Source organism: Phalangium opilio, unplaced genomic scaffold (genome assembly GCF_054372755.1).
Source record: "Phalangium opilio isolate 3A_F unplaced genomic scaffold, DU_Popi_V2 ptg000075l_1, whole genome shotgun sequence".
NCBI lineage: Eukaryota > Metazoa > Arthropoda > Arachnida > Opiliones > Phalangiidae > Phalangium > Phalangium opilio.
In genome coordinates this window covers 175,405-203,328 of record NW_028324184.1, presented here as the reverse complement: position 1 = coordinate 203,328, position 27,924 = coordinate 175,405, and the positions used below count along the sequence as shown (strand labels likewise).

At 37.9% G+C, this 27,924-nt stretch overlaps 1 protein-coding gene across 2 annotated transcripts in view; it reads left to right on the top strand.

Moving 5' to 3' along the window:
• Positions 1-27,924, top strand: part of LOC149658566 (vasopressin V1a receptor-like) — a 121,126-nt gene that overhangs the window by 89,166 nt on the left and 4,036 nt on the right. For both annotated transcript variants that reach the window (XM_089844148.1, XM_089844149.1), the window contains 4 exons: positions 19,586-20,439; positions 25,017-25,050; positions 25,483-25,688; positions 27,101-27,517. In XM_089844148.1, the coding sequence (XP_089700274.1) occupies positions 19,936-20,439; positions 25,017-25,050; positions 25,483-25,688; positions 27,101-27,517 (1,161 nt within the window). In that variant the 5' untranslated portion in view covers positions 19,586-19,935. The remainder of the gene's footprint in view (positions 1-19,585; positions 20,440-25,016; positions 25,051-25,482; positions 25,689-27,100; positions 27,518-27,924) is intronic.

Sequence of the window (27,924 nt, the reverse complement as noted above, 5' to 3'; positions counted from 1 at the left end):
AGACCGTTTTTAAGATGAATTTCTTTAAACTTAAAGCGATGGGAAGTTTTACTGTTATACTCTGACCTTGATTTACATAAAAACCATTTTGTTGCTGGAAAAACTCAACCAGTATAGTTGGTTTTCCAACGTTGAATTGTCCAAAATCACTCTTTTTGGCCCAAAAATATATTGGTGTCCCAACAACTAGCAATTTCGAAAGAGTATCTTTATCCATCGATTTTTTAGTTGGTTACTTTTTTATACCGTGAAGGGTTTCAATATTTTTGACATGAGGTGCGATTCTCGGAGAGAAAAAAATTATATATATATATTTTAAAATCCCACGAAATTTGAAATGTATGGTTTATATTTTGTTTAGAATTCATATGCCCTCGGGATAATGTTCTTACAGGTACTCTATTTTAAATGGTGATTTCTTGGAAACGATATATTTTGTATCGGTTTCTTCACGACAAATATATTGAGAATTTCAGAATTTAAATGTCTGGGATGGGGAAAGTAGATCTGGGGTTTTATACAGTGGTATTTGAATATCAGACTACTTCCTACTTCGCTGTTATATTATAGGCCTACGTGTAAATTTGGTCTTCTATCGGTATTTCTTGCAATATGTTGCGCCTACGTTATAGTTCTACTTGCGTATTCGCAATGCGAGCCGTAATTCGTTCTACATATTCAGTATTCTAGGAATAAACGTGACTATATCATCAAACCATCAAACTACATAGAAAATTCAACCAGTTTAGACGCTTTTCATAACGCTTTGGTGTTATGCGGGGATTCTTCACAAAAGATTTACATACGCTATTAGATACAGATTTAGAGAATAGTCGAATTACTTTTCATCGAAGAAACCTGCAATTAAATGAACCAAAGTTATACTCTAACTTAAATGTTCGAAATTTCGCTGATCAATATTGATAAATTGTCAACAGTATAGACTCTGGTTCATTTAGTTACGACACTTCGTTTAATTATCTTTACTATATAGCGACTGAAAATTCGTACAAAATATCCCTAGACTGGTTGCCGACAAATATTTCCACTCTTCATACTAAAGTAGACACTGAAAATCCGTCAGTGAGACTTATTTTCGTAAGATTATCCAGGATTTCAATTAGGAAGGGTATAAATTTAATCGTAGACAAGGATCCCACGGTTTTCATTGTTTTGATAGGTCATTAACCATTTAAGTTCATTAAGTTTTAAGCTACGTGTAATGTATAGACTCAAGCATTAAGAGAAATTTATGTAAATTCAAGTTTTATACTTGTATATGGGACACGTCTCTCTCACTCTATCGAAAAGCCAACTCAATTATTCATTCTTTCTCCTCGTTGAACGGGATTTGCATAAATTGATGATCCTAGTGGGTGGTTTGTTGGTTAGGTTAGTAGTGGCATTTGATCGATTTGATCCATGGAATTTTGGTTTATCTAGGAGAACAAAGTATACGACCACTCGAGGAGTCTTTTTGGTGGTAGTCTTACTTCCGCTTTTCGTCGTATGATTTTCATTGTTCCTAATTTCCCCCATCAACGATACAGCGCGCATTGATAAGCGCATCCCGAAGAGAAAACATGGAAACTAGTTGCCAGTTCGTACTTATTTGCTTACTTAAAAAATATCATTCTTGAAGACTCCCCGCGCTTTATTCTCCTAGATATGTTGGGAATTCCTTCATATAGACATAGACTCCAGTACAAGAAATAAATTAGATACCGAAGTTGTCACTTCATCTCGTCTATACCGTAATCTTTATTATCACCTTTTAATATGATATCTTTGGCTTAATTTATTTTGGCTACCTCTGCATATTTTGACTTATGGAAAAAAAATCTAGATGAATTGCATTTTATAAGATGGATCAGCTCGTTTTGACACGTAACCATAGACTAACCCTTAAAATTGATTTTTTATGAGGGATTAGATGTCTTTTTAATATTTAAAACATGTGGACATCGATGTTGTCTACCGCTTGAAGTCTATATAACTTAATAATTCATCCGAGTACTCCTTTTATTTCAAGGTTTTTTAGAAGTTGTTTAGTAAACAATGAAAATAATTTCAATCACCCAAAAACGTATTTCTTTCTGTTTTATCTCTAACTTCGAAGTTTTTGGCTTATGTTCGGTATGTTTTTAGCGCCTATTGGGGTGAAATTTCGGCTTTCAGAAAACCAGAATAATATATAGTTTTTATATAAGGGATATAAATTGTTTTGTGATTTTTCATTTTTATTTATTACCATCTAAAATGATCAACAAAAAAATGTGCCATTTTTCAAGAATATATTTTCAACTCAAGAATATTATAAAAAGAGTAAGAATCTGAAATATCACACGCTCGGGTAGAGTTTTTAAAAAAAGGAAATATGGATTTTTTTTTCTATATCAACCCTTCTTGGTATATTGAATAAGTGTAAGTGTATAGAGTCAATATCAATTGACAGTACTGTTAAAAGTACGGGGATAGCCTTCCCCATCTTTCCGTTATACCAAAACCCAGATGCCATTGATCCACAATATAAAATTTGAGAAGCGGGCATCATCAATTTCTATTTTTTATATCAATTTCTTTTTATTTATTTTTTTTTTGTCTATTTTATTTTATTTTGATTTTTTCCTCTCTAACCTTTTCAAACCGGTATTATAAGACGTACGTAACTTGAAGTACGTGGTTATTTTTTCGTTTTTAGACCCTAGTTTCAAAATTCGGTGGTAAAATATAATCTGGTGTGTTGACCACCTTGTTGCCTAACAAAGTCGTTAAACCAAGAAAATTACTATGGTAAACTGGTAACTTTGAAGCCTTGTCTTATGTCTTTGCGTACACATGTTCCGTAGGAAAACGTTTATGAAGTATAACTATGTTTTACTTCTACGCGTGAACTTCTAATCCACGAGAGAAGAACCATGTACCTATAGCAAAAGATATTCAACCCCTTAAACGAAAGATAAAACACGAATTTTGTTACCACTAACAATAAAAGCATACTCGAAAAAAAAAACCATTTTTTTATTTTGTTGGGGTTGTGGTGTTTTTCAAACTTTTCTTATTTTGGTGGTCGTGATATTCTTGAAACCTAATTTTTCTTCCATCCGTTAGAGAAGGTTTAAGTTTGAAAGTAAGGAAAGGGAAAGAACCATGGATGGGATACTTTTATATGAATATGATAATACCTTCATTGATTTTCCCTCTCTCTCTCGGGGAAAAATTGAAATTTGAATAATAGGATGTGTATACGATGCACAAGTATAAGTATGGGGAAAAAGTTTGACAATTTTCTATGGGGAAGCAAAATTTGTTTTGTAAACTTTTCTTGAGTTGGGAAAAGTTGATAAAAGGGCCAGCTTTCCACGTTGAATTATTGCTTATATTTTATTTTATAAAGAATATAATAAGTTTATACAATAATATTGATTGATTAAGAACATTTGTGTAAGTCGATATTTACTTAAAGTTTTTGGTGAGATTACATTCCCATAGCATTTGAGAGAAGAGAAAACACCCATTAGACACCGGTTTTCAAATTTAAAAAATATTTGATTCCAAACATTTATTATAGACAAGACCACATACTTTAATAGTGTCTACGGGTCTTTTAACCCTTACATCCAGTATATATCAAACTGAAGTTCCACCAAGTACAAAGCTAGCTTTCTTCAGAGAGTAAGGACGGCCTTATAACCCAGGTTTTACCCCCCTTCTTTCCCCCCCCTTCAGGGGGGGGGGTAAAACCCGGGTTATAAAGCCATCCCTGGGGTGGGGGGGATGGGGGGGGAATTGATGACGTCACGTGATGGTGTTGGAGGGGGGGGAAGATGGGGGAGGGAAATTGATGACGTCACGTGATGGTGCTGGCGGGAAATTTGAATTTTGAGCCACCTGGTGGTGGTTTTCTTGATGACGTCACGGCTAATTTTTGATGACGTCACGTGGCTGATACCTGTAGGGATAGGCTTATGCTAGGCTTATGCTATGGTAGATCCTGAAAAACATAGGCTTATGCTAGGTTATTCTAGGCTTATTATTATTAAGAATCGAATTTTAGTCAAAAACTTTTAATGAACACAATCAATTCCAATTAATTCGCGAATGTACGCGTCGTTATTTAAGCAAATGTAGAATAAATTATATAATTGTAGTTTACGCGTCAAGTTTTTGTCACGAACCAAGTTACAAAAATCTTCGAAAATGCTCGAAGGAACTATACACGCCGCTAGGAAATTTTTTACACGGTCGTAATCATTGTGAGACATAGTACCGCGACTTACATAATATTTTTGATATATATCATTCATGCGTTTTACAATAGCTTCGTACATGCATTTAATAACTTCGGCTTGATCGTTTAAAAGCTTGAAGTGAAATCTCATAAAACTAAATTTCTCGTTCAGTTTCCCTGCCTCGGCCTTTGTTAGAGTGAATACGCTGCCATCGTCGAATACTATACTCCCCTCCATAACGGTTATTTTTATTTTCAAGTTCAAGTAACGATAATTACCCAGGTCGCCAGTCTCCAAAGCTGAATAGATCTCCGTCCACTCCTCCATAAATTCCTTCAAAACGTCTTCCGAGATTATAACAATAGTTCCGTCCTTCTTTGTCAGAAGTAAGCTTGGCTCGAATCCATTTACACCGAAAACGGCATAGCAATCAGCCCCAAGTCTAACACGGGCGTTCACGCGGTAATCTATGATCTTGGTGGGCATTCTTACGGCAGGTCCTTACGGTTTAAAAGCTGACGACTGAATGATTTTTATTGCGTGATTTTCTTGAGTGCGTACTTGATAATTAGCCTGAGGGTATATTGACTGGTGCTTTTCTTTTTTTTTATTGCCCTTTATGGGCTACATACCACCCCCTAAAGTCGCGATGGTTTAGTACCTTAAAGGGGGGCGAGGGTAAACCTTTTGTATATCAATGGAATCTGAGTGATTTATGACTCACACAAACGTGTTAAGACATTCCATCGGCTTTTTATTTATACGTAATATTTATACGTAACCATGGTCAGACGGGTCTATGGCCATAAAAAGGGGCAGAACTTGAACAAAAGAATTTATCCCCATCCGTTTTTATTTTTTCTATAAAGACGTGTTTTAATGGGTTTAGGGGTATGGTCGAATCAGTTGTATTGTTATGAATTCAATCTATTTTCGGATTTATTGCTTTGTTAGTCGGTGACTCTTCCTACCACGAAACATTTAATTGTTTCCAGGTGTTTGCCCCTAAGGCATCCTGACAAGTCTCAACATGTTATGTCTTTGTTGCGTTACCCGAAATTAAAGTAATATTTTTAAAATACCAAAATGCAAATTCAACTAGAAATACAGTTACTAGGATGAAAGTAACGGCCAGTATTTTCCCTGGCTTTGAAAGAGCTTCGCGAATTAACGTCTGCTTAGTAACCGCGTCCATTACAATCTAACCTTTCATCCCCTTATTTGGGGATATAAATAGCGTCTGATTTGGTCAGGACCTCATTTGATTGTTAGACACCTCCAGGATAAGATGAATCGAGAAATTACCCGTCTAGAAACGTTTGGCGCATTTGCGAGTACGTTTGTAAAACCGTCAGAACTAGCCCGTCATGGGTTTTACTATTTAAGTTCGGGGACGGACGCTGTTAAATGCCATTTTTGTGACTTAACGCTACGAGGATGGGAACCTAACGACAATGTTTTCGAAGAGCATCAGAAATTCAAGGCAGACTGTCCACTACTTCAAGGATTACCAACAAATAACATACCTATATTCATCCAAAACCCATTGACTAAAGACATGCCGCCAAACAGAAAGTACAGAGATGTCCCTCAAGAAGAGTGGGAGAAAGAAAAAGTCATTCCGCCAACTCAACCCATACCAACAACACTTACTCCGAATGACGATATTGTACTAAGAATTAAACGTGTTAATCTCGAGAAAGCTATAATTGAAATGTTTATTCAAGAACTTTTGCGACATGAAAGTTAGATCCTATTATTGTAATATATTCCATACCTTATTACGTTTCTAAATTATAAAAGAACCAATCAAAAAACTTGAAATGTAACTCGAAATAAATATAATTTTTTCCTTAATTTGTTCTTTGTAATACTATTATACCTACTACAGTCTTGACAAAACCTTTTCAGTGGCGATAGTGTAGGGTGTTACTTAGCTTTTCTCAACACATTTCGTGTTAAAAGTAAAACGTTTTTGAACATTTACATTGCATTGTACACACACGAAACGCGTCATTTAAATTTTTTAAAATCCCATAGGAATACATGTGAAATTGAATAATCCACCGACACGAAATCATTCATGTACGTGGCAATTGACTGACACGAAAAGCGTCATTTGAAAAAAAACATTTCAAATGTTTAAAGCGTTGAAATAAATTCTAACTAAATTTATCAAAATCATTCCTATTTTCAGTCTTGAGAGTTCCTCAAAATTATTTATGGCTTTTAGGGATGGGGGGGGAATGACCTCGGGTCCCTGCGATGCGTGGGAATTTATTTTTCTTTGATTGGGCCACCCCACAGGTTGGTTTATGACCTTGAAAAGGGGGACTGAACTTGAACAAAAGCATCTATTCCCTTTGTCTTTCTGGGTCATTTCAAGACTTCTATGGCCTTTAAAAGGGGCTGAACTTGAACAAAAGAATTTATTTTGTCAATTCTTTAATTGGACCCCACACCAGGTGCTTTAGTTCCTTAAAATGGGGCGTGGTCGAAACAGTTGTATTGTTATCAATGGAATTTATATTTAGAGTGTTTTATGACTAGCCCAAACGTGTTAAGACATGTTTATGACATTGAGGGGGATCTATTTTTTTTTTCTAATTGTATCACGAAAGTATAAAAGGGCGGATCAGTCTAGGCTACTTATCAGTTTACTTCTGACCGCTGTTGATGCAAGCCAAGAAATCTTCTGCTCCCAAACAAAACTTGTGAGTTTTTCCGTGCCCATATCCTAGTGCTTTAGTATTTTTAACTGTTAGTATTGGTATTTGACTCTTAGTATTTTAACTTAGTTTTCACAAGTGTTTTCAATTTAACTTAAATTTTTTACAAGTATTTTTTATAAGTATTTTCATTTTTTTTATATTTTTTACAAGTGTTTTAGTATTTTTTTATAAGTATTTTCAATTTTTTTATATTTTTACAAGTGTTTTAGTATTTTCATTTAGTTTTACAAGTATTTTCAATTTTTTACAAGTGTTTTAGTATTTTTAACTTAGTATTTTACAAGTACTTCAATTTTTTATAAGTACTTTAAATTTTTTTATAAATACTTTCATTTTAACTTAGTATTTGACTTTTATAAGTACATTACTGTTTTAGTATTTTAGTATATTTTTATGTTTTAGTATTATTATTTAGGCCTATTCAGATTTATTATTAGTATTTTGTGGTATTTGTATTTTTAAATTATCGCAATGGCCAACTCTAATGTAGAAATTGAACTCCCTATTGAAGTTGATAGTTTTTTAGTCGACTTTCCAGACTCGTTAGAAATAGCCTTTTTAAATGCCGATGACACGTTTATGGCAAACTATTCTACACCCCCGTCTATGTTTAACATTACCCCCGGGCAGTCTAGGGCTAACAATAGCCCTTCTCCTCCTCCTTTATCACCTCTGGAAGAGGCGTTTCAAAACGACGATGTTTCTTTTTTAGAAGGCTATTGTACTCCCCCCATATCTCCATCTCAGAATGAGTCAATGGATCAAGGGGAAGGACAGGTAGGTGGTGGGGCTCTTACTCCTCCACCTCCACCCCCATCTCCGCTAGTTGCACCACCAGGTGTAAACGTGATTTCTAGCGGGGTAGTGTCCTTCCCCAATTTTAATCTTGATGGATGGGAAATGGAAGTACAGTTTAACAATAACATCGTTGAATCTGTAAGCGACTTCCTAGAGTACGTTTTGGACGACTGTTTACCCGATGACATGATTGCAATTTCGATGACGAGCATTAATAATCCAGGCATTCAAACCGCGGACTTTAGTTTTAGAAGAAGGGATCAAATAGATATTGGATTTATATTAGAAGTAGTGGCGGATAAAGCCTATAATTCTGAAGGGGGTTCAAAGTTTTTTCTCGGTCCTATAGGAATAAACATACAGCGCGTGAGGTTGCCCCAAGGCGCTCGCCGAGGAAAGGCTATTGGAATCTGTAGTTTCGAGACTTTTGCCAGGGAGAAGAAATGCATTATACAAATCAAAAATAACGATCGGCTATGTCTCCCTTATTCTCTAATTTTTGCTAGAATACATAGGGATCATACAATGCATCCCCTTGACAAAAGCCTCGAGGCGGATTTCAAAACACTATGTCGCACCGATATTAGTAAAAAATCAGGAGAGAGGCTTAGGAAGATGGCGGAGGAATTAGCCGTGGCGGCGGAAATACCATTGGACGAATGCGCGGGGGCGGGTGCTCTACCTCGATTTCAAGCGTATTTGTCTGATTACCAAATAATAGTATTTACAGTTAGAGCAAACGTCCCCCACCGTATTTTCGGGGAAGCAGATTTCATTGTCGGTGCCGATGGTAATCCAAAGCCGCGGCTATACCTTTTCAACTATCAAAATCATTTTGACGTCATCACTAAACCTAAACCTCTCTTCCATTTTGATTTTTTCTGCGAGAGGTGCCTTGTGGGGTACAACAACTTAGATTTTAACCACGCTTGCAACAAGTATTGTTATTCCTGCCAAAGGGCCGAGGAATGTGAGGGGGGAGAAATTAGATGCGGTACTTGTCATCGCGACTTTAGGGGGCAAGAATGCTTTGACGCCCATAAGGCTAGTGGAAGCAAAACCCTATCAGTCTGCCAAAGGGTTTTTAAATGCCCCCGTTGCGCAAAAACAATAGATATGGGGAAACGCAAGTCACTTCACAACTGCGGGGAAGTCTATTGCGTAATCTGCAATAAATTCAACCCACACCCCCACTATTGTTTCATGCAGGTTACCGACTCTAAAGCCCACCCTGCGGCTAAAAAAGCTAAGACCCATCCTTCGGTTACTATCTTTTATGATCTCGAATGTGTTCAAAATACCCCAGACCCTTCAAACCCTAATGCTTTCCTACACACTCCTATCTTATGTATTTCTCAAAAAATCTGTGATCAATGCATTCTCGAGAAATCCGATCAATTTACTTGCGCCACCTGCGGGCCTCGAGAACGGGTGTTTCTCGGGAATGATCCTGTTCTGGATTTTTTAAATTATCTTCAAGAATTCCACAATTCTCCCAAAATAACCGTTATAGCACATAATGCAAAGGGGTACGATTTACAATTTCTGTACAAAGCCATGTTAGCCATCAAAGCGTGGCGCCCTCAAGTGATAATGACGGGAACGAAGATTATGCAAATTCGATATGAGAATTTGACATTTATAGATAGTTTAAATTTCATCCCATCCCCCTTATCTAGCTTTGTATCCACTTTTGGCTTAGACCCTAGTTTAAATAAGGGACATTTCCCGCACTTGCTCTTCAACTTTGTTCCCGAACACGTGTTTGATCCAAAAGATCCTACGAGTACAAATTATGTCTTGAGGGAAAGCATGCCTCTTTTAGAATCTTACGCGCCAGACAGGCTAACCGAAAAACAACGTTCGGTTTTAATTACATGGTACAACGAGCAAGTTGAAGCCAAAAAAGGTTTCAACTATGTTGAAGAGTTGATACATTATTGCCGTTTGGACGTTAGGATTTTAAGAGAGGGGTGCTTAAAGTACAGGGAGATTTTTGAGAAGATTGCGGACGTTAACCCTTTTAACACTGCCGTGACAATTGCCGGGCTTTGCAACGCCGTTTTCAGGAAGGACCACCTAGCGCCAAATTCAATTGGAATTGTTCCACCTCACGGCTATAGAATGAAAGACCCTCAATCTAAAGTAGCCATCGAGTGGCTGAGGTGGGAAGCCCATAAGCGCGGGGTCATAATTAAGTCGGCTTTTAACGGTTCCGAACCTAAAATTTTGAACATTAAAGTCGACGGGCTTCTAGTAGACGATCTTGGCGCAGATCAAAAGGTCGTATACCAATTCCAAGGTTGTTTTTGGCACGGGTGTAGAGCCTGTTTCCCGGTAAACAGAGACCTGGTTTTGCACGGTGACGTCACCCAAACTTTACACTCCCGCTATACTGATACTTTGAACTGTAATAAGAGGCTTAGGGAGCTGGGGTATAAGGTAATCGAAATGTGGGAATGCGAATTCCACAAATTGAGGGAGCAAAAGCCCGAAATTAACACCTTTCTATCTTCCATCCATATCCAAATCGACGCGTGGGAACCACTTAATCCCCGTAACGCATTTTTCGGGGGGCGTACTTCCGCTCTTTGTCTTCATCACAAGGTTAAGCCGGGAGAGGAGATTCGATATGTCGACGTCACTAGTCTATATCCATGGTGTAACAAATACGGTAAACTACCTTACGGCCACCCTACGATCTTGACAGACAACTTCCCACCCATTAACGAGATTGAAGGTTTTATTAAACTGGATATCCTGCCCCCTCGTAACCTCTTCCACCCCGTTTTACCCCAAAAGATCGGGGGGAAATTGTGCTTTGCCCTGTGTCAGCTGTGCGCTGAAAACAAATATCAGGGGGATTGCACACATTCCGACGAGGAAAGAGTTATTAGGGGGACGTTTGTGGCGGACGAAGTCCATTTAGCGGTTAGAAAGGGTTACGTGGTTGTTAAAATCCACGAAGCCTGGTCGTACAAAATATCTCAGTACGACCCCTTAACAAAAAGTGGCGGGCTTTTTAACAATTACGTCAACTGCTTTCTGAAGCTAAAACAGGAAAGTAGCGGCTGGCCTTCTGACGTAGTAACCCAAGCGCAGAAAGATCAATACGTAGCCGAGTACTACGAAAAGGAAGGGGTAAAACTTGATCATAGCTGTATCGAGAAGAACGCTGGAAAGCGTACCATCGCCAAACTGTGTTTGAATTCGTTTTGGGGCAAATTTGGTGAGAGGACTCGCCTTGACAAGGTAGAAGTCTTTGATGATCCACAGAAGTTCTTTAACTTGTTCTATGACCCAGCAATTGAGGTCAAGACGTTGATACCAGTTAGCGACGACATTTGCGTTGCTAAGTGGTGTTATATCAACGAGATTGACCCAATTAATAAAAATGTCAGTGTTCCGATCGCGGCCTACACCACGGCCATAGCTCGGATTAAGCTTTATTCCTACTTAGACCGCTTGGGTGAGTCTGTTTTATATACAGACACTGATTCGATACTGTACGTTTACACACCAGGGGGCGTAGAAATCGAAACTGGGAATTTCCTCGGTGAAATGACCAATGAGCTTGAAAAGTACGGACCCCAGGCCTACATCGAAGAATATGCGAGTGGTGGATGTAAGAACTACGCATACCGAGTTGTGAACCCTGATACCGGATCGACAGCCGTCGAGATGAAGGTTAAGGGGTTCCGACTTAACCATACCACCAAAGATTTGGTTAACATGGATAGGTTAATGGGGCTTATAGGCATTTACGAACCGCCGGCGGAACCAATCCAAGTACCAATCCCCAAGCAAATACGCCGAAAGGCTGATCACACTGTTATAAGTGTCGACCAGTCCAAGGTTTACAGAACTGTGGTGGATAAGGTCAGATTGATTGAAGATTTCCGCACGCTACCTTACGGTTATCGAGTTTGAGCACATTCGACAGTATCTGTTTCTGTGAGGGGTCTCTTCTTTTTTTATTTATTTATTTATTTATTTATTTATCTATTTATTTATTTATTTATTTATTTATTTATCTAGTCAGTCCCGGTGATATTTATTTATATATTTATTTATCTAGTCGGCATGTATATAAAGTCTAGCCATATTGTTTTTTTTATCAATATTATCAATTAGTCATTTTCGTCTCGGTGAAATGTCCTGTGATTAACTAATTTTTTCGTCAATGCTTCCTTAAATATCCCATGTATTTTCGAAATTGCAATTGTTCATTTTCGTGTCGATCTCTTCTATATATATATATATATACAAACACTTTACAATCTTTATCTCATTAGTTCGTTGAAAGTCAAAGTGTAAGGTCATGTATCCTTTCTACCATCCTTTTAACATGGTGATAGCAGGCCCGTCTCAAAGCGGGAAAACTCAATTAGTTTTAAAAATATTAGAGAACAGGGAAGCCATGTTTGCCCCTAATATAAGCGAAATACATTGGTTCTACGGTGAATGGCAACCTTTTTTCGAAAGTTTGAGAAAATTTGTGGTTTTCAAACAAGGTATGCCAGATTTATCAGAATATACCGGCGGTAAGCCTTGCCTTTTAATCATTGATGACTTGATGACCGAGAACAAAGGAGAAGTTGGTTCTCTTTTTACCAAGGGAACGCATCATCGCAACTTGAGTGTAATTTATATCGTCCAAAACGTATTCCATCGATCCAAAGACTCTAGAGATGTTTCTTTGAACGCTCATTATCTTATTCTTATGAAATCCCCTAGAGACAAATTGCAAAGTTCAATAATAGCTAGACAAATGTTTGCCGATAAATGGCGTTTCGCTGTCGACGCCTACCGTGACGCTACTAGTTTACCTTTCGGATATTTATTATTCGATCTACACCAAAGATGCCCCGAGAATCATAGACTTAGGACAGGAATATTTTCCGACAACCCTTGCGAAGTTTACATCCCCAAATAATTATAATAGTAGATGGGTGTTTAGCCATCTCTTCATTTAGTCACTATGCCTTATGCCGTTCGGTCACAAAGAAATTTGCTCTCCGTTATTGCCAAATCCCCTCGAAAACAACGTAGAATCATTTTACGTAACGCCAAGAAGCCCTTAATTGACGCAATCGCAGAGTGTGTTGAAAATACTTTACACGGTAACGTTAAATTAAATAAAAGTCAAAAAGCTAGATTAGCTAGGCATTCCGCAAAACTTAGAAAAATTGCTAATAAGAGAATATCTTGGAAAACAAAACGTGATATATTAGTTCAGGAAGGTGGTAGTTTCTTTTCTTTCCTTTTCCCTCTAGTTTCCTCTATTATCGGCGCTATAACAGGAGGTAGTCAGTAAAATATGCAGTACGCTCAGAAAATGCTCCTTGTCCCTAGCTCTACCTTTAAAAGCGACCCCTTTCCACACCCCCAACAACAGGTAGTTTCGGAATTGGACAATGAAATGAATGTTATTTTAGCTCGTAAAGATTTAGACGAAGCTTCAAAATGGCGCTTATACGAACAGACTGTACAGAGATATAATAATTTACATAATATCGCTAGGCAACCTATACCCACGGCCCCCCAACCAACATCCAACTATTTTAACTTGGCTTGGTTAGACGATATCCCCCTTAAATATATAGGGCATGTACATAGTATCGTTGATCAGATTTCAACTAACCCTGAAAAGCTTAGGTGGACAGATAGTGGGGAAGTTATAGTTAATGATTCATTAATACCCGGCTCGAATATTAGAGATATAGCTTTAGAATTTGTCAGGCCTTCCTCTAACAAAGACCCAAAACCTAGAGGTTTTTACGCATTTACAAACCTACTTTCTAGTTTTTCCCCTCTAACTTCGTATACAATACCCCAACAAATTAAAATCAAAAGAACTAGAGCTCCCAAAGTTAGTGTCAAGGTAGCAGCTAAAAAACTTAAATCTGAGAATAGTCTTGAGGCATCAGCTAAAAAACTTAAATCTGAGAAAAGTCTTAAGACAGCAGCTAAAAAACTTAAAACTGAGTCTCCGAAATGGGTAGCGTACGTAAAATCTCCAAAATTTTAGAAGGTATCTACTTTAACCCTTCCCACCCTGCCAGTTTCGGGGGTGCTGAAAAATTATATTTAGCAGTGAAATTAAAGGGTATTAGTAAGAAACAGGTACTAGATTGGTTAAAGGGAAAAGACGCGTACACTCTACATAAGAGAGTTTTTAGAAAGTTTAAAAGAAACAAGGTGGTTGTAACTAACATAGGAGATCAATATCAGGCGGATTTGAACGATATGCGTTCTTTGAGTCAGTACAACGACGGGTACAAATACATATTAACCGTAATAGATTGCTTTAGCAGAAGAGCCTGGGCCGTACCTTTAAAATCCAAAAGCGGTGTTGAAACGGTTGAGGCTTTTAAGTCTGTCTTTAGAGAGAGGGTTCCTAGGAAATTACAAACGGATAAGGGTACCGAATTTAGAAATTCCCAATTACAAGGATACTTGAAGGAGAAAGGGGTTATATTTTTTACAACTGAGAATGACGATATAAAAGCGTGTATGGTAGAAAGATTAAATCAAACTTTAAAGTCACGCATGTACAGGTATTTTACAGAAAAGAATACCAATAGATATATAGATGTTTTAGATGACCTGGTAAATGCTTACAATAACTCGGTGCATTCCGCGATAAAAATGACTCCTTTGGAAGTTACTGGCACCAATGTCCTTCAGGTTTTTAAAAATGTATACGGAAAGTACTTTAGCGAAAGGAAAGTTTACGGGAAAAAATTAAAGGTGGGCGAATACGTCCGAGTAAGTAGGAATAAGATGATTTTTGAAAAAGGGTACGAGCGAACTTACACAATAGAGATTTTTAAAATAGTGGGAAAAATTGACAGACGCCCTCCTGTATTCAAACTAGAAGATTTAAACGGGGAACCAATAAAGGGGGTGTTTTACGGGATGGAACTTCAGTCGGTAGTTAGACCCGAGACGTACAAGATCGAGAAAGTAATTCGCAAGCGCACTAGTAGAGGACAAAAGGAGCTCTTTGTAAAGTGGCTAGGCTATCCCCCTTCTATGAATTCTTGGATTCCGGCTAAAGATGCAGTCTCCCTTTTACCTAACGCTCCCCAGCAACGCTAGCATGAAAATTTATGACAACAACAAGACGTCTTCGTACACTACCAAGTTGCCCCAGGCTATAGAGCTGATCGGGGATGACTGGGAGGTTGCTCTTGTAGAAGTTTTGTACCCAATGTCCTTTTTTAACATACCCAATGAGGAAGGTCACGTGCAGGTGGTCTCGCATGAAAATAAAAAAGGTCGGGACGGAAAATCACAGCCTATTGTTAAAGCCGAGGCCTTTATAGTTCCCGGGGGTTATTACAAATCATTAGAAGCCCTACTTAAACAAATAGCTTCAGGGTTAAACGGCTTTCAATACGGTTCAAAGTTTAAATTTGATTCGGATCCCCTCTCTGATTACATTTCTTTAACTATTCAACCTAACGGTATCTTGGCTCTTTCTCCCACTTTGAAAAGGATATTAGGATATAAAACCCCAAAAGGCCAAAGTACGTCTTTCTCTTGCCCTTCAGATAAAACCAGCCAATCGTATAGAAGCTCTGTTCCCGCTAATTTAAATTATTATATTCCCGACCAATTGTTTATTTATTCCGATATAGTAGCTAATGAATTTATAGGCGATACGGTAGCCCCGCTACTTCGTATAGTAGGCGTAGACAGCGAAAAACCTCACGGTTCGACTATAACTAAATCATTTAACTCTCCCCATTACGTTAAAGTTGCTAAACGTTACTTTGATACTATAGACATTGATATAAGGAATAGTTTAGGCCAAGCCGCGTCATTCGAGTTTGGAACGTCGACCTGTAAACTACACTTTAGACCATGCCAAAACCCCAAACATTAGAGTCTCGTTGCGAGTATAGGAGGTATTATTTAGATCAGGTAGGGGGTGGAGGGGTGTCAAAAGTATTTGTCGGGACACCACACCAAAAAGGACACGGAATAGGAAGCGCCCTGAAAGGGTTATTTAGATGGGCACGCCCCTTATTAATTAGAGGTGCAAAGTATCTGGCACCTAGAGCCATTAGTACGGGACAAAAGATTCTTGGTGACGTAATGCAAGGTCAGAATGTGAAAAGTGCAGCGAAAAAGAGATTGCAGGAAACTTATGAGAACATGACTGCTGCTCAGCAAGGTTCAGGATTAAAGATAAAGAGACGCAAAGTTAAACGCCTGTCAGTTTATCACCGTCATTCAAAGCAGACGCCACGCGATATATTTAGCTCCTGAAAAAATCATGTTTTCTCTCCAAGCTCTTAAGAGTGAATTGGACATTTTTGCCCCTGTGCCGATTCAAACTAGTGTCGAACATGCTCAAGGTGTATGGGCCAAACCCTTGGCGGCCATTGGTGATAGCTCTACCCTCGAATACCTCATCTCGGGCAATGGAGATAACTACATCGATGTAGCCCACACCATGCATTACAACAAAGTCAAAATCACCAACGAAGATGGAAGTGATCTTCCTGATGCCGCCGTGGTAGCTTTCGTGAACAATGCTGGCCACGCATTGTGGAGAACTTGCGATGTTTTCTTGAACAATACCCGAGTTTCTTCAGCCGCTCAAAACTACGCCTTCACTTCTTTTATCGAAACTGTCTCAAATTACGGACCCGCGGCTAAAAAATCTCACCTCATGATGGCCGGATGGGAAAAGGACGAAGCCGGAAAGTTCGACGACTTTTCAAATAAAGGTTTCGTCGCCCGAATGGCTAAAACTGCTAAATCGGCCGTGATTGAATTTTTTACACCAGTGTTTAGTGACGTGTTTAATATTCCCGAATATCTCTTAAACGGTGTGGACCTTAAAGTCGTGTTTACTCGCAACAAGGACGAGTTTGCCTTAATGTGCCAAGAAACAGCCACTCTCAAAAACTGTAAAGTCAAGATACTAGACGCAGCACTAGCGGTACGTAAAGTTAAGCTCAGTCCTAAAATATTGTTAGCGCATGAAGCCGCGCTTAATAACGGTACTGCCAAATATAATTTTACGCGCACCGAACTTAAAACTAAAACTATCTCTACCGGAAGTAGCACCGAGAGTTTTAACAATATATATCTAGGCCCTCAGCCTAATCGCGTCATTATTGGAATAGTTTCCAACGCGGCGTTCAAGGGCAGTTACGCTCTGAATCCCTTTAACTTTAAAACTTGGGATTTAAATTTTTTGTCTCTGTACCTCGATAACGAACAAATACCCTCGAAACCGTTGACTCCTGATTTCGGTAAAAACTTGTATATACAAGCTTATCAAACATTGTTCGCGGGCACGGGTATTCATTATAAAGACGACGGTAACGATATTACTCCCGACGAGTTTGCCAACGGGTTAACCCTCTACGCTTTTGATCTGACACCGGACCTATCTGCTAGCGAAACAAACCACTGGAACCCCGTTAAGCAAGGACAATTAAGATTGGACATGGGATTCGCTAAACCTTTGTCGGAAGCCGCAGTCTGCATTGTATACGCCGAATTTCAAAGCATGATTCAAATCGATAAAAATAGAAACGTAATTGTAGATTATTAAAATGTCAGCAACTACCACCGTAGACTTGATTCTCGCTTTATCAGATACGCCCAACTTTTTGGGTGTTTTCGCGTCAAATAGGTTACCTAAGGTTACCAAATATCCCGCATCGTTAATTATAAATTTAGATCAGCACTATGAAAAGGGGTCTCACTGGGTATCGGTCTTTATAGACGGAGCTCGTGTAGGCTATTATTTCGATAGCTACGGTTTGCCACCATTTCTGCCTAGTATAAGAAGATTTTTATCTTTAAACTGCAGAAAATGGACTTTTGGTAAGCGACATCTTCAGAGGCTAGAAAGTAGCGTATGTGGGCAGTATAGCGCCCTCTATCTTATTCATAGAAGTAAGAAGAAAAGTACGAAAGCTTTCCTAAAAGCTTTTACCGCAAATCGAAAAATTAACGATATGAAAATTGCTAAACAGTATCAAAATCATATGCGGCGACTAAAAAAGTGTAAAAGGAGCTTATTAACAAACCGTGTGGTTGCCTGGTGGTAATGCGTCCAGCTCTGTGTTGTTTCAACAACATTTGAGTTTCCATTCCAGGGTTCGACTTCCTACCAACGGCGCTTTATTAGTCCGGTATAGAAAAAAACATCTTCAGATACGGCTTGAATCAAGTTTAAGGAGGAGGTTTTTTTAAATATTTAACTAATTTATTATTAATTTATCTTAATTATGTATGTTATTATCACGTTAATTAAATGTTCTTTGATTTAAAATCTGATTTTAATAATAATAATAAGCATAGAATAACCTAGCATAAGTCTACCTTTCAGAATCTACCATAACATAAGCCTACCAGGATCTACCATAGCATAAGCCTACAATAGCATAAGCCTATCCCTACAGGTATCAGCCACGTGACGTCATCAAAAATTAGCCGTGACGTCATCATGAAAACCACCACCAGGTGGCTCAAAATTCAAATTTCCCGCCAGCACCATCACGTGACGTCATCAATTTCCCTCCCCCATCTTCCCCCCCCCCTCCAACACCATCACGTGACGTCATCAATTCCCCCCCCCCATCCCCCCCACCCCAGGGATGGCTTTATAACCCGGGTTTTACCCCCCCCCTGAAGGGGGGGAAAGAAGGGGGGGAAAGAAGGGGGGGAAAACCTGGGTTATAAGGCCGTCCTTACTCTCTTTCTTCTTATTTCCTTCAATCAGATAGTAATGGAAATAGAAAGCCTCGCTCATACACGTATTGACAACTCCAGATGATTAATACAGCTGTAAAATAAATTGCTTTCCTCGTATAAGACAGATATGTATTCCGCAAAACCCAAAAGAGTAAAAATCGAGCTTCTTCAATCACGACGTCGGGGTGAAACCGGGAGCGTTTAAAGCTTATGACAGTTTTACGATTGAGATTTTCCCAATGATGGGGAACAGGAGAAAAAGAGGATCAGGAGGGGGGAATAAAGTCTTATTTTTTTCCACCCCAAAATCCCTGAAAATGACGGAATGGCACGCCAACATTGCGTCACAGATCTAAAAGCGGATTTCCTAAGTCTTTTCATCTCAATCTCCGTGTCCTCTTTTTCCCTTTAACTTTTAAAACGAGCTAGAGCAAAGTAAAATCGTAACTTTCTTCAACGTTTACAAGACCGAAGGTCTGTGTAAAAGATGTTAAAAATATAGGCAGAGTTAGCTGTAAAAGTGTACAAACACCTATTTATCAGGCTTCAAAATCTGGGAAAGCCAGATATTTTGTAAATCTGCGTCGCAACTCTGAGTTTGTTATGTTTTATCATTCACTTGCACTTTAATAATTATTAAAGGCTCTTTATCGTAATAAAAGTATGGCTTTTTTAATCACACTGAAAGCGTAATAATGGGTATTTTTCTAAATCCCAGAACGCCATGGTAAACATACATGGTTTTTAAAAACATAACCCCTTTTGAAAATTTTGCGATCTTTATTTTGTGTCCAATACCTGAAGCGACAACTTTAAACCGTGACTTCTGCCATGCATCAAGCTGCGCCTGAATCTTGGAACTAGACCTTAGGGATTAAACTGACGCTATCGCGTGCTCGAAAATGAGGTTAATGAAACACTAGTGGTTCTACAATATCTAGAAATTGGTCATTAATTAAGCCCTGCACTCCGGTCCCCCGCAAATTTCCCTAAACTAAACCCCGCAAGAAAATAATTAAAATTGTCCCCACAATCTATCTTTTTACTTTTTTTTTCTCTCTCATCTCATCATTACTCTTTCCATATTTTACGCAGATAAAACGACGTCAGAAGATTAACCCTTGGAGGAATCGATGACAAAGGCTTAATAACCCTCCCTTTCAAATAACCGCAACAGGATTGGAAAATAAGGGACATCGCGCAGTGATACGTTTGGACGGTTAACTAGGACATCGCTCAATTGACGCCGTCGAGGAAGCGAGACGCTGAAAGATTAATTAAAAACACGTACGCGCGCCGTCGAGGACGAGATATCAAAAACTCGTTACCACCAACGTATACGAGAGTCTAGTGTGTGCTTGGGAACGATAATCAAGATGATTCCGCGAAAGTGTTAGGCCTAACGATTATTAGATCAAATTAGAACTTAAGCCTTGGCGTAAAACATGTTAAAACACTGCATTCTATCGTGCTTCGGACTTTTGTGGATACGCGGACTAATCATTTCCGGCGGAGAGGTACATCGCGGCGTCACTTCCGGTTCTGGTAGTGGCGAGGGAGCTAACCCTAACGGATTTAAGCCTAATGACAGTGAAGCATTGGCTAAAGAGGATGCCAGTAATCAGGATGACCTGGAGGACAACGTCCCTTCGCTTTTTCAACCTTTTGACGTAGAGGGGGTACACGTACGAAAGAACTATAGTAGTTTGGCTGTCAATTCTACCGTTTACCCGGAAGGGGCAGTTTGGAATGGCGCCTTGATACAACGAGTGGTCACTCTGTCCATTATAATGTTGATGACATTAATCGGGAATTCCGTCATTATCACCGTCCTCTCGAGATCGAGATACAGGAAGAGGTCATCGAGGGTCAATATTTTTATACTTAATTTGGCCGTTGGAGATTTGGCAGTTTGCGCCATCACTATGACGTCCGAGCTCTTATTCGAGGTAAGACTTATCCTTTTTTAATCATGGGCACTTGATTTTTTGGATTGACAGTAAGCTAAGGCGCTGGTAATTGAGATTGGATCCCTTGACCTTCGTTAATTAACTACGTGTTGTTAAAGTTCCATACTTGGGTTTCTTCCAAGAAATGTCCGGGATCTCACAATATACAAAATTTTAACGACCGTTTTAAAATATTTTAGCCTTAGTTCTATATGAAAACTTAGGTTATTGGGGAATTTTTGAAAGCAACACTCTTATTTTATAGTCTTCCCTTCTTTAAACTTTGTAGAAACTGAACTAGCAATTATTACACTCATCGTCGTTAGACGTTAACTACCGTATGCCCTAAATAGCTACTCATCCTTTAGTTTTAAAAATGTTACCAACTGAACTTGATATGTGTCTATTCTCTCTGTCACTCAGTGTATTATGTAACGTTGTTAACTTAGACCATGGTAGAGCGAACCTCGCAAAAAGTGTGCGGAAGCTAGTAGATAATTGTCTTACAGTTAGAAAGGGGAGAAGTTTGAAACAGGAAACCATCTCGTGAAAGAAGGAAGAGAGTGGTTCCTAGATTGATGATGGTGAGCTTGTTAAAGTCATCCTACCTTTAAAAGAGAAAAGGTTGGAATCAACTGAATTTACGACGTGGCTTAAGGTCTTAGTAGATAAGGTAGTTGAGGTAAATATTTCTTAAGAGATCAGATTTTGTGATTTTGTCAAATTTATATGGAAAGGAAAGTTTCAAGTTTTTATCGAACGATAAAACTTGAATATGGAGAACTTAAAAAGTTTTCCAAAAATAGAACCCCCCTATACTTCTTAATGACTTACATGTACTCTGAAACTGAAGTTTCTTTAAGTCGAATAATCTCCGAGTTACTTTATTTTTTTAGTTTTATTTCCTCAACTATTTTATCTACCGTAACTACGCAAAGCTCCGACGTGACCCAGCACTGAAAAGTTCTGTCCTTCCAATTTTCCCTGGCACCAACCAACTTTACTTTATCCCAAAATTTCCTGGTATGGTCCTTTTGAAGCTCACGAATCACGAAAGAACTAATCCTTTTTTCGCTGTCCTTTTTCTTTAGTGTTTTATGGGTGTCCAAAAACTTTTCTTTTTCTCTCTTTTCATCTTCTGTTTTTTTCTCTGTTTTCTATAGAAAACTATAGAATGAAATATTCTTTTCCTTTTTTCAAACTTGAAGGGTTAGTGTGGTTTAAAGGTAGGGTCGAGCGCGAGGTCAGCGTTTTACAAAGAGGATTTCAAAAGCGTGGTTACTATTTTAGTTTCTAGTAGATTCTTGACGTGAGAAAAGTTCGAACGGAAGTTAGTGTTGATGATCGGGTTTTCGGTTTGACACTGAAAGAGGATGAAATTCTAGAAATAAATTAATTGGAAATTTTCATGTTCATGAATATGAGATAGTTCTTACCAGACGATGTATTTCTTAGAATGCATGCATTCGTAGAAATATAACCTTTTTTTAGTATACTTTTATTATGTAGTCTGAATCTTTCAGATGTCAAATATTTTTGTTTATTTTACTCTCAGTATTCCAACAATTTGTAAACTTCAACTAAACAAAATGGTAGCGGAATGTTACGTAATGCAAAGTCTCCATAGATGTGGAAGCGGTTCTGTATTTTCCAGCTGGGATAGAGCGTAGTATTTTAGACATGTTTATATTTACAATAAGGGAAAATATATCTATTTTTCTAAGAGGTTTTATATATGGTTATAAAGCTTTTGCTATCGCATTTTTGGCAATTGCTGCAGGCATTCCTTCGTCTTTTTTATTTGGTATTAAAATACCTTTTTTTATCTTGAAGGAACAAACCTGAATACCTGACAGACGAAGTAGAAACAAAATTGTTATTTTTTATTTTGGAATTATATAACTTTTTTTAGCCATATCGTAGTATACGATAGGCTCTTAGTTTGACCCGAGCTGTCGTAGTAGTAGTAGTGGCCGGGGTTGTCGCTTCGTTATCGTCAGATTTTAGCTTAAAAGGAACGTTATATTACCACAACCCACCCATAGGGGTTACTGGGCTCGGTTAGAGATTTAATTTTAATTAAAATTTTTTTCAGGTCAGACCCGGGTTTCGAACCCGGGCCGCTGGTGTAGAAGACAAACACTCTACCCACTCAACCATAGAGACTTGATAGAAACCTCGAGTTTTTTATTATTTATTCTTATCTCTAAAATGTCGGGGTGATGTGGGGTGGGGTACCTCTTAATCTGTGGGGTCGGAAACTTTTGAATTTTTATCTGTGGGGTCGGATACTTTTGAATTTGTATGTTTGGGGTTTTTATATATATATTTTTTATGTATGTGCTAATTAAATAGATAACGATTTTCCCCGTTTCCTACCTCGCTCCTCATGTGTTTCGTTCTCGTTCGGTAGCTATCGTCATCTATGTTATGTTTGACTGGAACGTTTTGGCGGTTAATTCAAAAATGGGTTTAGATAGAGCTAACATAGTGTTAAATGAGCGTTATGCGTTTGATCATTTTAGCATTGCTAAAGGTAATTCGAGGGGATAATCACTAAAATGCGTAATCACTATAACTAAACTTTCTCTTTCAAAAGTTTCTGGGCATAAGTCCTTGTTAGAAACTTATAAGATGCGATAAGTGTGCATCGGCATAAGTCTATGCCGTAAACTCATCGAGGGGATTATCACTAAAAACTATCTGTTCTTCGATTCGCCGGAATATTAGAATTACAGCATAAGTAAATTTATACGGTTATAATTTAATCACTGTTTAGAGTAGGGAATCGAGGGGCTATTCACTCTGATTTTATGCACAGTAAATCATTTAAGCATTGAAAAAGATAGCGCTATTCACTCATTAGGGTAACGTATAGAGGGGTTATCTACTCATTAGGGTAGGGTATAGAGGGGCTATTCACTCGTACGATATGGCTACTATTACGAGCCCTTGGGCCGTCTTGTTTAAGTTTTTGAGGAATTTTCTATATTCACGTGTCTTTTGTTGACCTCCTTTCAAAGTCAATTTCTTATCGTTCCCAATTTCTTTGGTAGTTGCGTTAGATTCGGTTCATGTCTATTCAATTCAATTCCATTCTGTTACTTTTTTTGATAAAAGCACGTGGTATCCAGCTGTACATATTTTTTTCCTTCGAAGTTTTAGCTTTATTTATTTGCGTATATCTTTAAATCTGCTTCATATTGGGGAATTTTTCTAAGAAAAGGCTTTTACTGAATCAACTAAGCGATTTAATTATTACCACATTGTCTATTAAAGGCAGTATGAAGACAAAACATAGTGGCAATTATTTTATAGCCTAGCTATAATAAGGATACATTCGAGCCCTAACTCTATTAAGAGTTATAGCGCATTATCAATGTTGCCTTAAATATTGGGTAACATAGTTAAAATGGCTTTTCAACGATAGCTTCGTAAAGATATTAATAGAATTTCCCATTATTTGGTTGATATCGGGAAATCAAAGGCTGCAGTGCTCAGCTTTATTCAGGGGCTTATTAGATTTATAGACAGGTATTGATATCTCCATTCATTTATATAGTCATATTTGCTGTTGTAAAATATAGACAGTGTTGCCAGTCATTTGTAAGAGCAACTCATTTGCTATCTACAATAGACTGAAAAGCTTGTAGTATTCCGTTAAGAAAGGGGGGAAGAACGTTCATAGCCCCTTTACCATGCACTATCTATAGGCCTAGTTTTATAATAGGTCATTAGCATAGACGTATTTAGCCTTACGCTATAAAGTTCCTCTCTCTCTCTCCCTGGAAAACAATGGCAAAGTTTGTTTAGTATTAACAGTTTGTAGTCATATATAGTTAAATTAATTTAATGGAGCAGGTGCGACGTGAATTCCACTCTCCTCCTTTGTTCGATTTTTACCGCGTCTTGCGTTGGAAGGAAGGACCTTTTGAAATCAATACTGTATAGTTTTTCTTGAAAAAGACAGCTGCTCGGGTCAATCCAGACACAGCCAAAGTTGGCTATTGATATAACTGAGCAGAATAATCAAAGGCATTGTGATGCGGCACCACAAGTTTCGCAACTTCGTAACTTTTATGTTTTTCCAGTTAAAAGGTTGACAAATAATATTTAATTGGGACCATAGTGCGAACAGTTTAAACTTTCTTTCCTTCGAGGATCAGATTGAGTAAATTTTTATAAACTTTCTTATTTGGTACAGTTCTTGGGTTAAAACTTGATATTGAAGGTTGAAAAGAAATGGCGTTTGTTTTGCATAGAAAAAGTCTGTCAAAATCAAGGGGTTAAATACGTTACTGGCGCCTTTTTGGAAGTTACTGAAACGTTTTCCGGCTTACATTTTTTTTTTCAAAATTTGATTTGATTTGATTTGATTTTCTTTTCTTTTTTTCAAATCGAGTTATCCTATATCCTTTTGCGGTTGTTGGTAATTACCATAAACGAACGTGTCCTGACTATATATAGTTAAGATTGAGAAGACGTACCCTAGAAACCTTTTATTAAATTTGTCTCGCATGTTTCTTGGGGGTATTTACTATACATAATTTTTTTTTCTCTCTTTTTAAATTCCATAGGTTTTTGGAGAATGGGTACTCGGCAATTTAGGATGTAAGTTCAGATTTCAATTTGAAAAAACTACGCAGTGTTAAGGGTATGAAACGCAAAATTCAATTCGTACATGTAAATTAGGCTTGAAATTAAGATAACGTTGTTAAGCCTAATATTAAACTCTTAATCAAATCCTAATATTAAATCCTCGGCTTAATTGGTGGAAACTTTGTTGTAATTAATTAGTTAATTTTAAAATTGAGAAATTGTTAAAAAATAATATTTGAAACCACTTTAATTAAGCTTAGAAAAACTTAATCTACTTTTGACAGCTTTAAGATTATAGAAAAGAGAGACCCTTAAAAATAAGCCTAATAATACTCGAGACAGGCTTCTAAGCTCGCGGTCAAACTTGACCCAATTCATTTTGCGCTTCATCCCTATAAAATTAATTACGATATTGTAATTAATTATCAATATCTACTTTGACAGGTAAATTCTTAACGTACATGCAAATCGTGACTCTGGCATCAACCACGTTCATTTTAACCTCTATGACCTATGACCGGTACGAAGCTATTTGTCGTCCGTTGCATTCCACTTTCGCCAACGGGGTGGAACGTGCCAAGCGTATGATTGCCACATCGTGGACACTGGCCTTCATCTTTGCCATACCCCAAATATTCATTTTTGTTCAGGTACGAAGATTTTTTTTAACTTTATTTTTTTTTTTTTTTTTTGATTCTGCTTTTTCTTTTGGGCACTTTTTCTTTTTCATATTCTTTCCGTTTAAATTTTATATTCCGAGGCGTTAGACGTTGAAAATCCTTTTAAAATAAATCCCTAGGATATATTTCCACGTCAGGGATTTTTCTTTATTTTTCTTTCTTTAAAAATCGGAATTTTTGTAGAAGATGTCATGGAAGTTAAAAACCCTATATAGAGGACATAGGAAAACTGGGTATTTCCCATTACAAAAACTACGGCAAGGTTATTGAATCGCGAAAGATTACAGCTTTTTTCGTCCTCTTTAATAATGCAAAGTCCCTGCCGATATTTGCTTGAGCCATTTTCGAAAAGCTTAGGTTCTAGTGAGCTTATGGTTTTTACATTTAACAAAAGTTCGTAACAAAAGTAACTTCTATTTGCGCGAAAAAAAATTCAGTTTTTCTTTCAAGGAAGGTTTATTAAGGTGAACTTAAAGGTTCTCGCATTGAATTTGATTCCTTTTATTATATTTTTGGGGGTAATGAAGTGTCGGGTCGCTATTCGTTGCTTGAATTTACCGTGTTTTTTCCTTTCTTCTCGATTTGTTTCAAATAGTTTTTCTCTCCGGAGATTTTTATTGTTATGGTTCGGGTTACTTTACGATTTACGGGTCGCGTTTGCACTGAACTGTTGATATTCCTTTGAAATGCTGGTTCGCGGTAAACCCAGCGGCAAATGAAATTATAAGATAGGGATTGTTTACATAGAGAAATACAAAGAAATTTACTTAATTTTAAATTTAAATATTTAATTCGTTAAATTATTTAAATTAAACTTCCTTATTTTTATGCGTGAATATTAAATGTTTGTATTTACCCCTGTAAGTCGGTTTTCCACGAAACTTTGATGTAATATGGGTGAAACATTTCTACAGGCGCTCGTAGGATTAACATTAGGAAGTTTCAGCCTGTAAGCTATCTTTCCCCAAATGCGTTGAAATATTTATCGGTGTATCTTTCTTAGTTCATGACCGATTTTGATGAAATTGGTCTCATTTTGTAGCTTTAAATGAGATATACTTAATTATTCAAGAACGAAATATTTTATACATCAATGCGAACCTTATCCTTGGCTTGGAAATAATTTTCCCTTTTCTATTCCACTCAACAAAACCAAAACCCAATGCAGGTTGCATGTAGTTCTTTGAATTTGTGATGGTTTTGCCACTCGGTTGATACTTTCGTTTCATACCAGCACCTAACTAAAAAGGGTTTTTCTTTTTCAAACAATTGTTTCCTTTTATTATACCATCCCGCCCCCGCCCGCCCGCCCCCCATTCCAAAAAAAACCCCTTCCTCTTTTTGCTGCCGAAACCATTTGGACCTTTGGCAAACGTAAAAAGGTGGAAAAGGGCATTACGGTGACAGGTCGAGTCCGATACGAGTGTCTGAGTCAAGGTTACACGAGTCAATGGCAGCGGAAACTCTACTTTACTTGGTTAACCTGCTACATTTTGGTCATCCCGTTTTGTTGTATTTTCTTCTGCTACGCGTCTCTTCTTCGAGCCGTTTGGAAGGCCGCTCGAGTGCCCACACGACGCCGGCCGTGTCAAGATAGAAGCGGGAGTGGGGACGCCGCATCCGGCATTGTCAGCTCTAAAATGGCATCTACTCTTCCAATTTCCCGTAACGGCGATCTTAACGCCTCTACGAATCTTAATTGCTCAAGAACGCCGAAAGAGGCGGCAGTTATGCTACGACGTTCCTTCAACGCCGCATCCAATATAAGCAGAGCTAAAATTAAAACGCTCAAGTTCACCGTGAGTCTTTCAGTATACTTAACAGAAAGTGGATTAACTCCAACGTTATCAATAATAGATTCTGAAGAAAAGGTCGTGGAAGAGTTAATCTCAGAATCGGTGTCCTTTTTAATACAAGAGTTTCGTAACGTCGAATTAATCCACTTCTGTTAACGTGTACTTTGTTACTTGGAAATTTTTACTCGCTTGTCGCTGGGTTATAGCATAAGTATGGCAAGGCTTAAGGTTTCCGACAATTTCAATGTTTGCTTTTGATGATGAAATTTTAAACCACCCCACTGGCTCTCTTACGATATTTTCTTCGGTGATTTTCCATTTTCCTTTAGAAAGCTTTTACCGATTAAAATATATTGAGTAACAGCCCTTAAGTCCCTAGTATCAGATTTAGTTTCCAAACCTCAACTAAG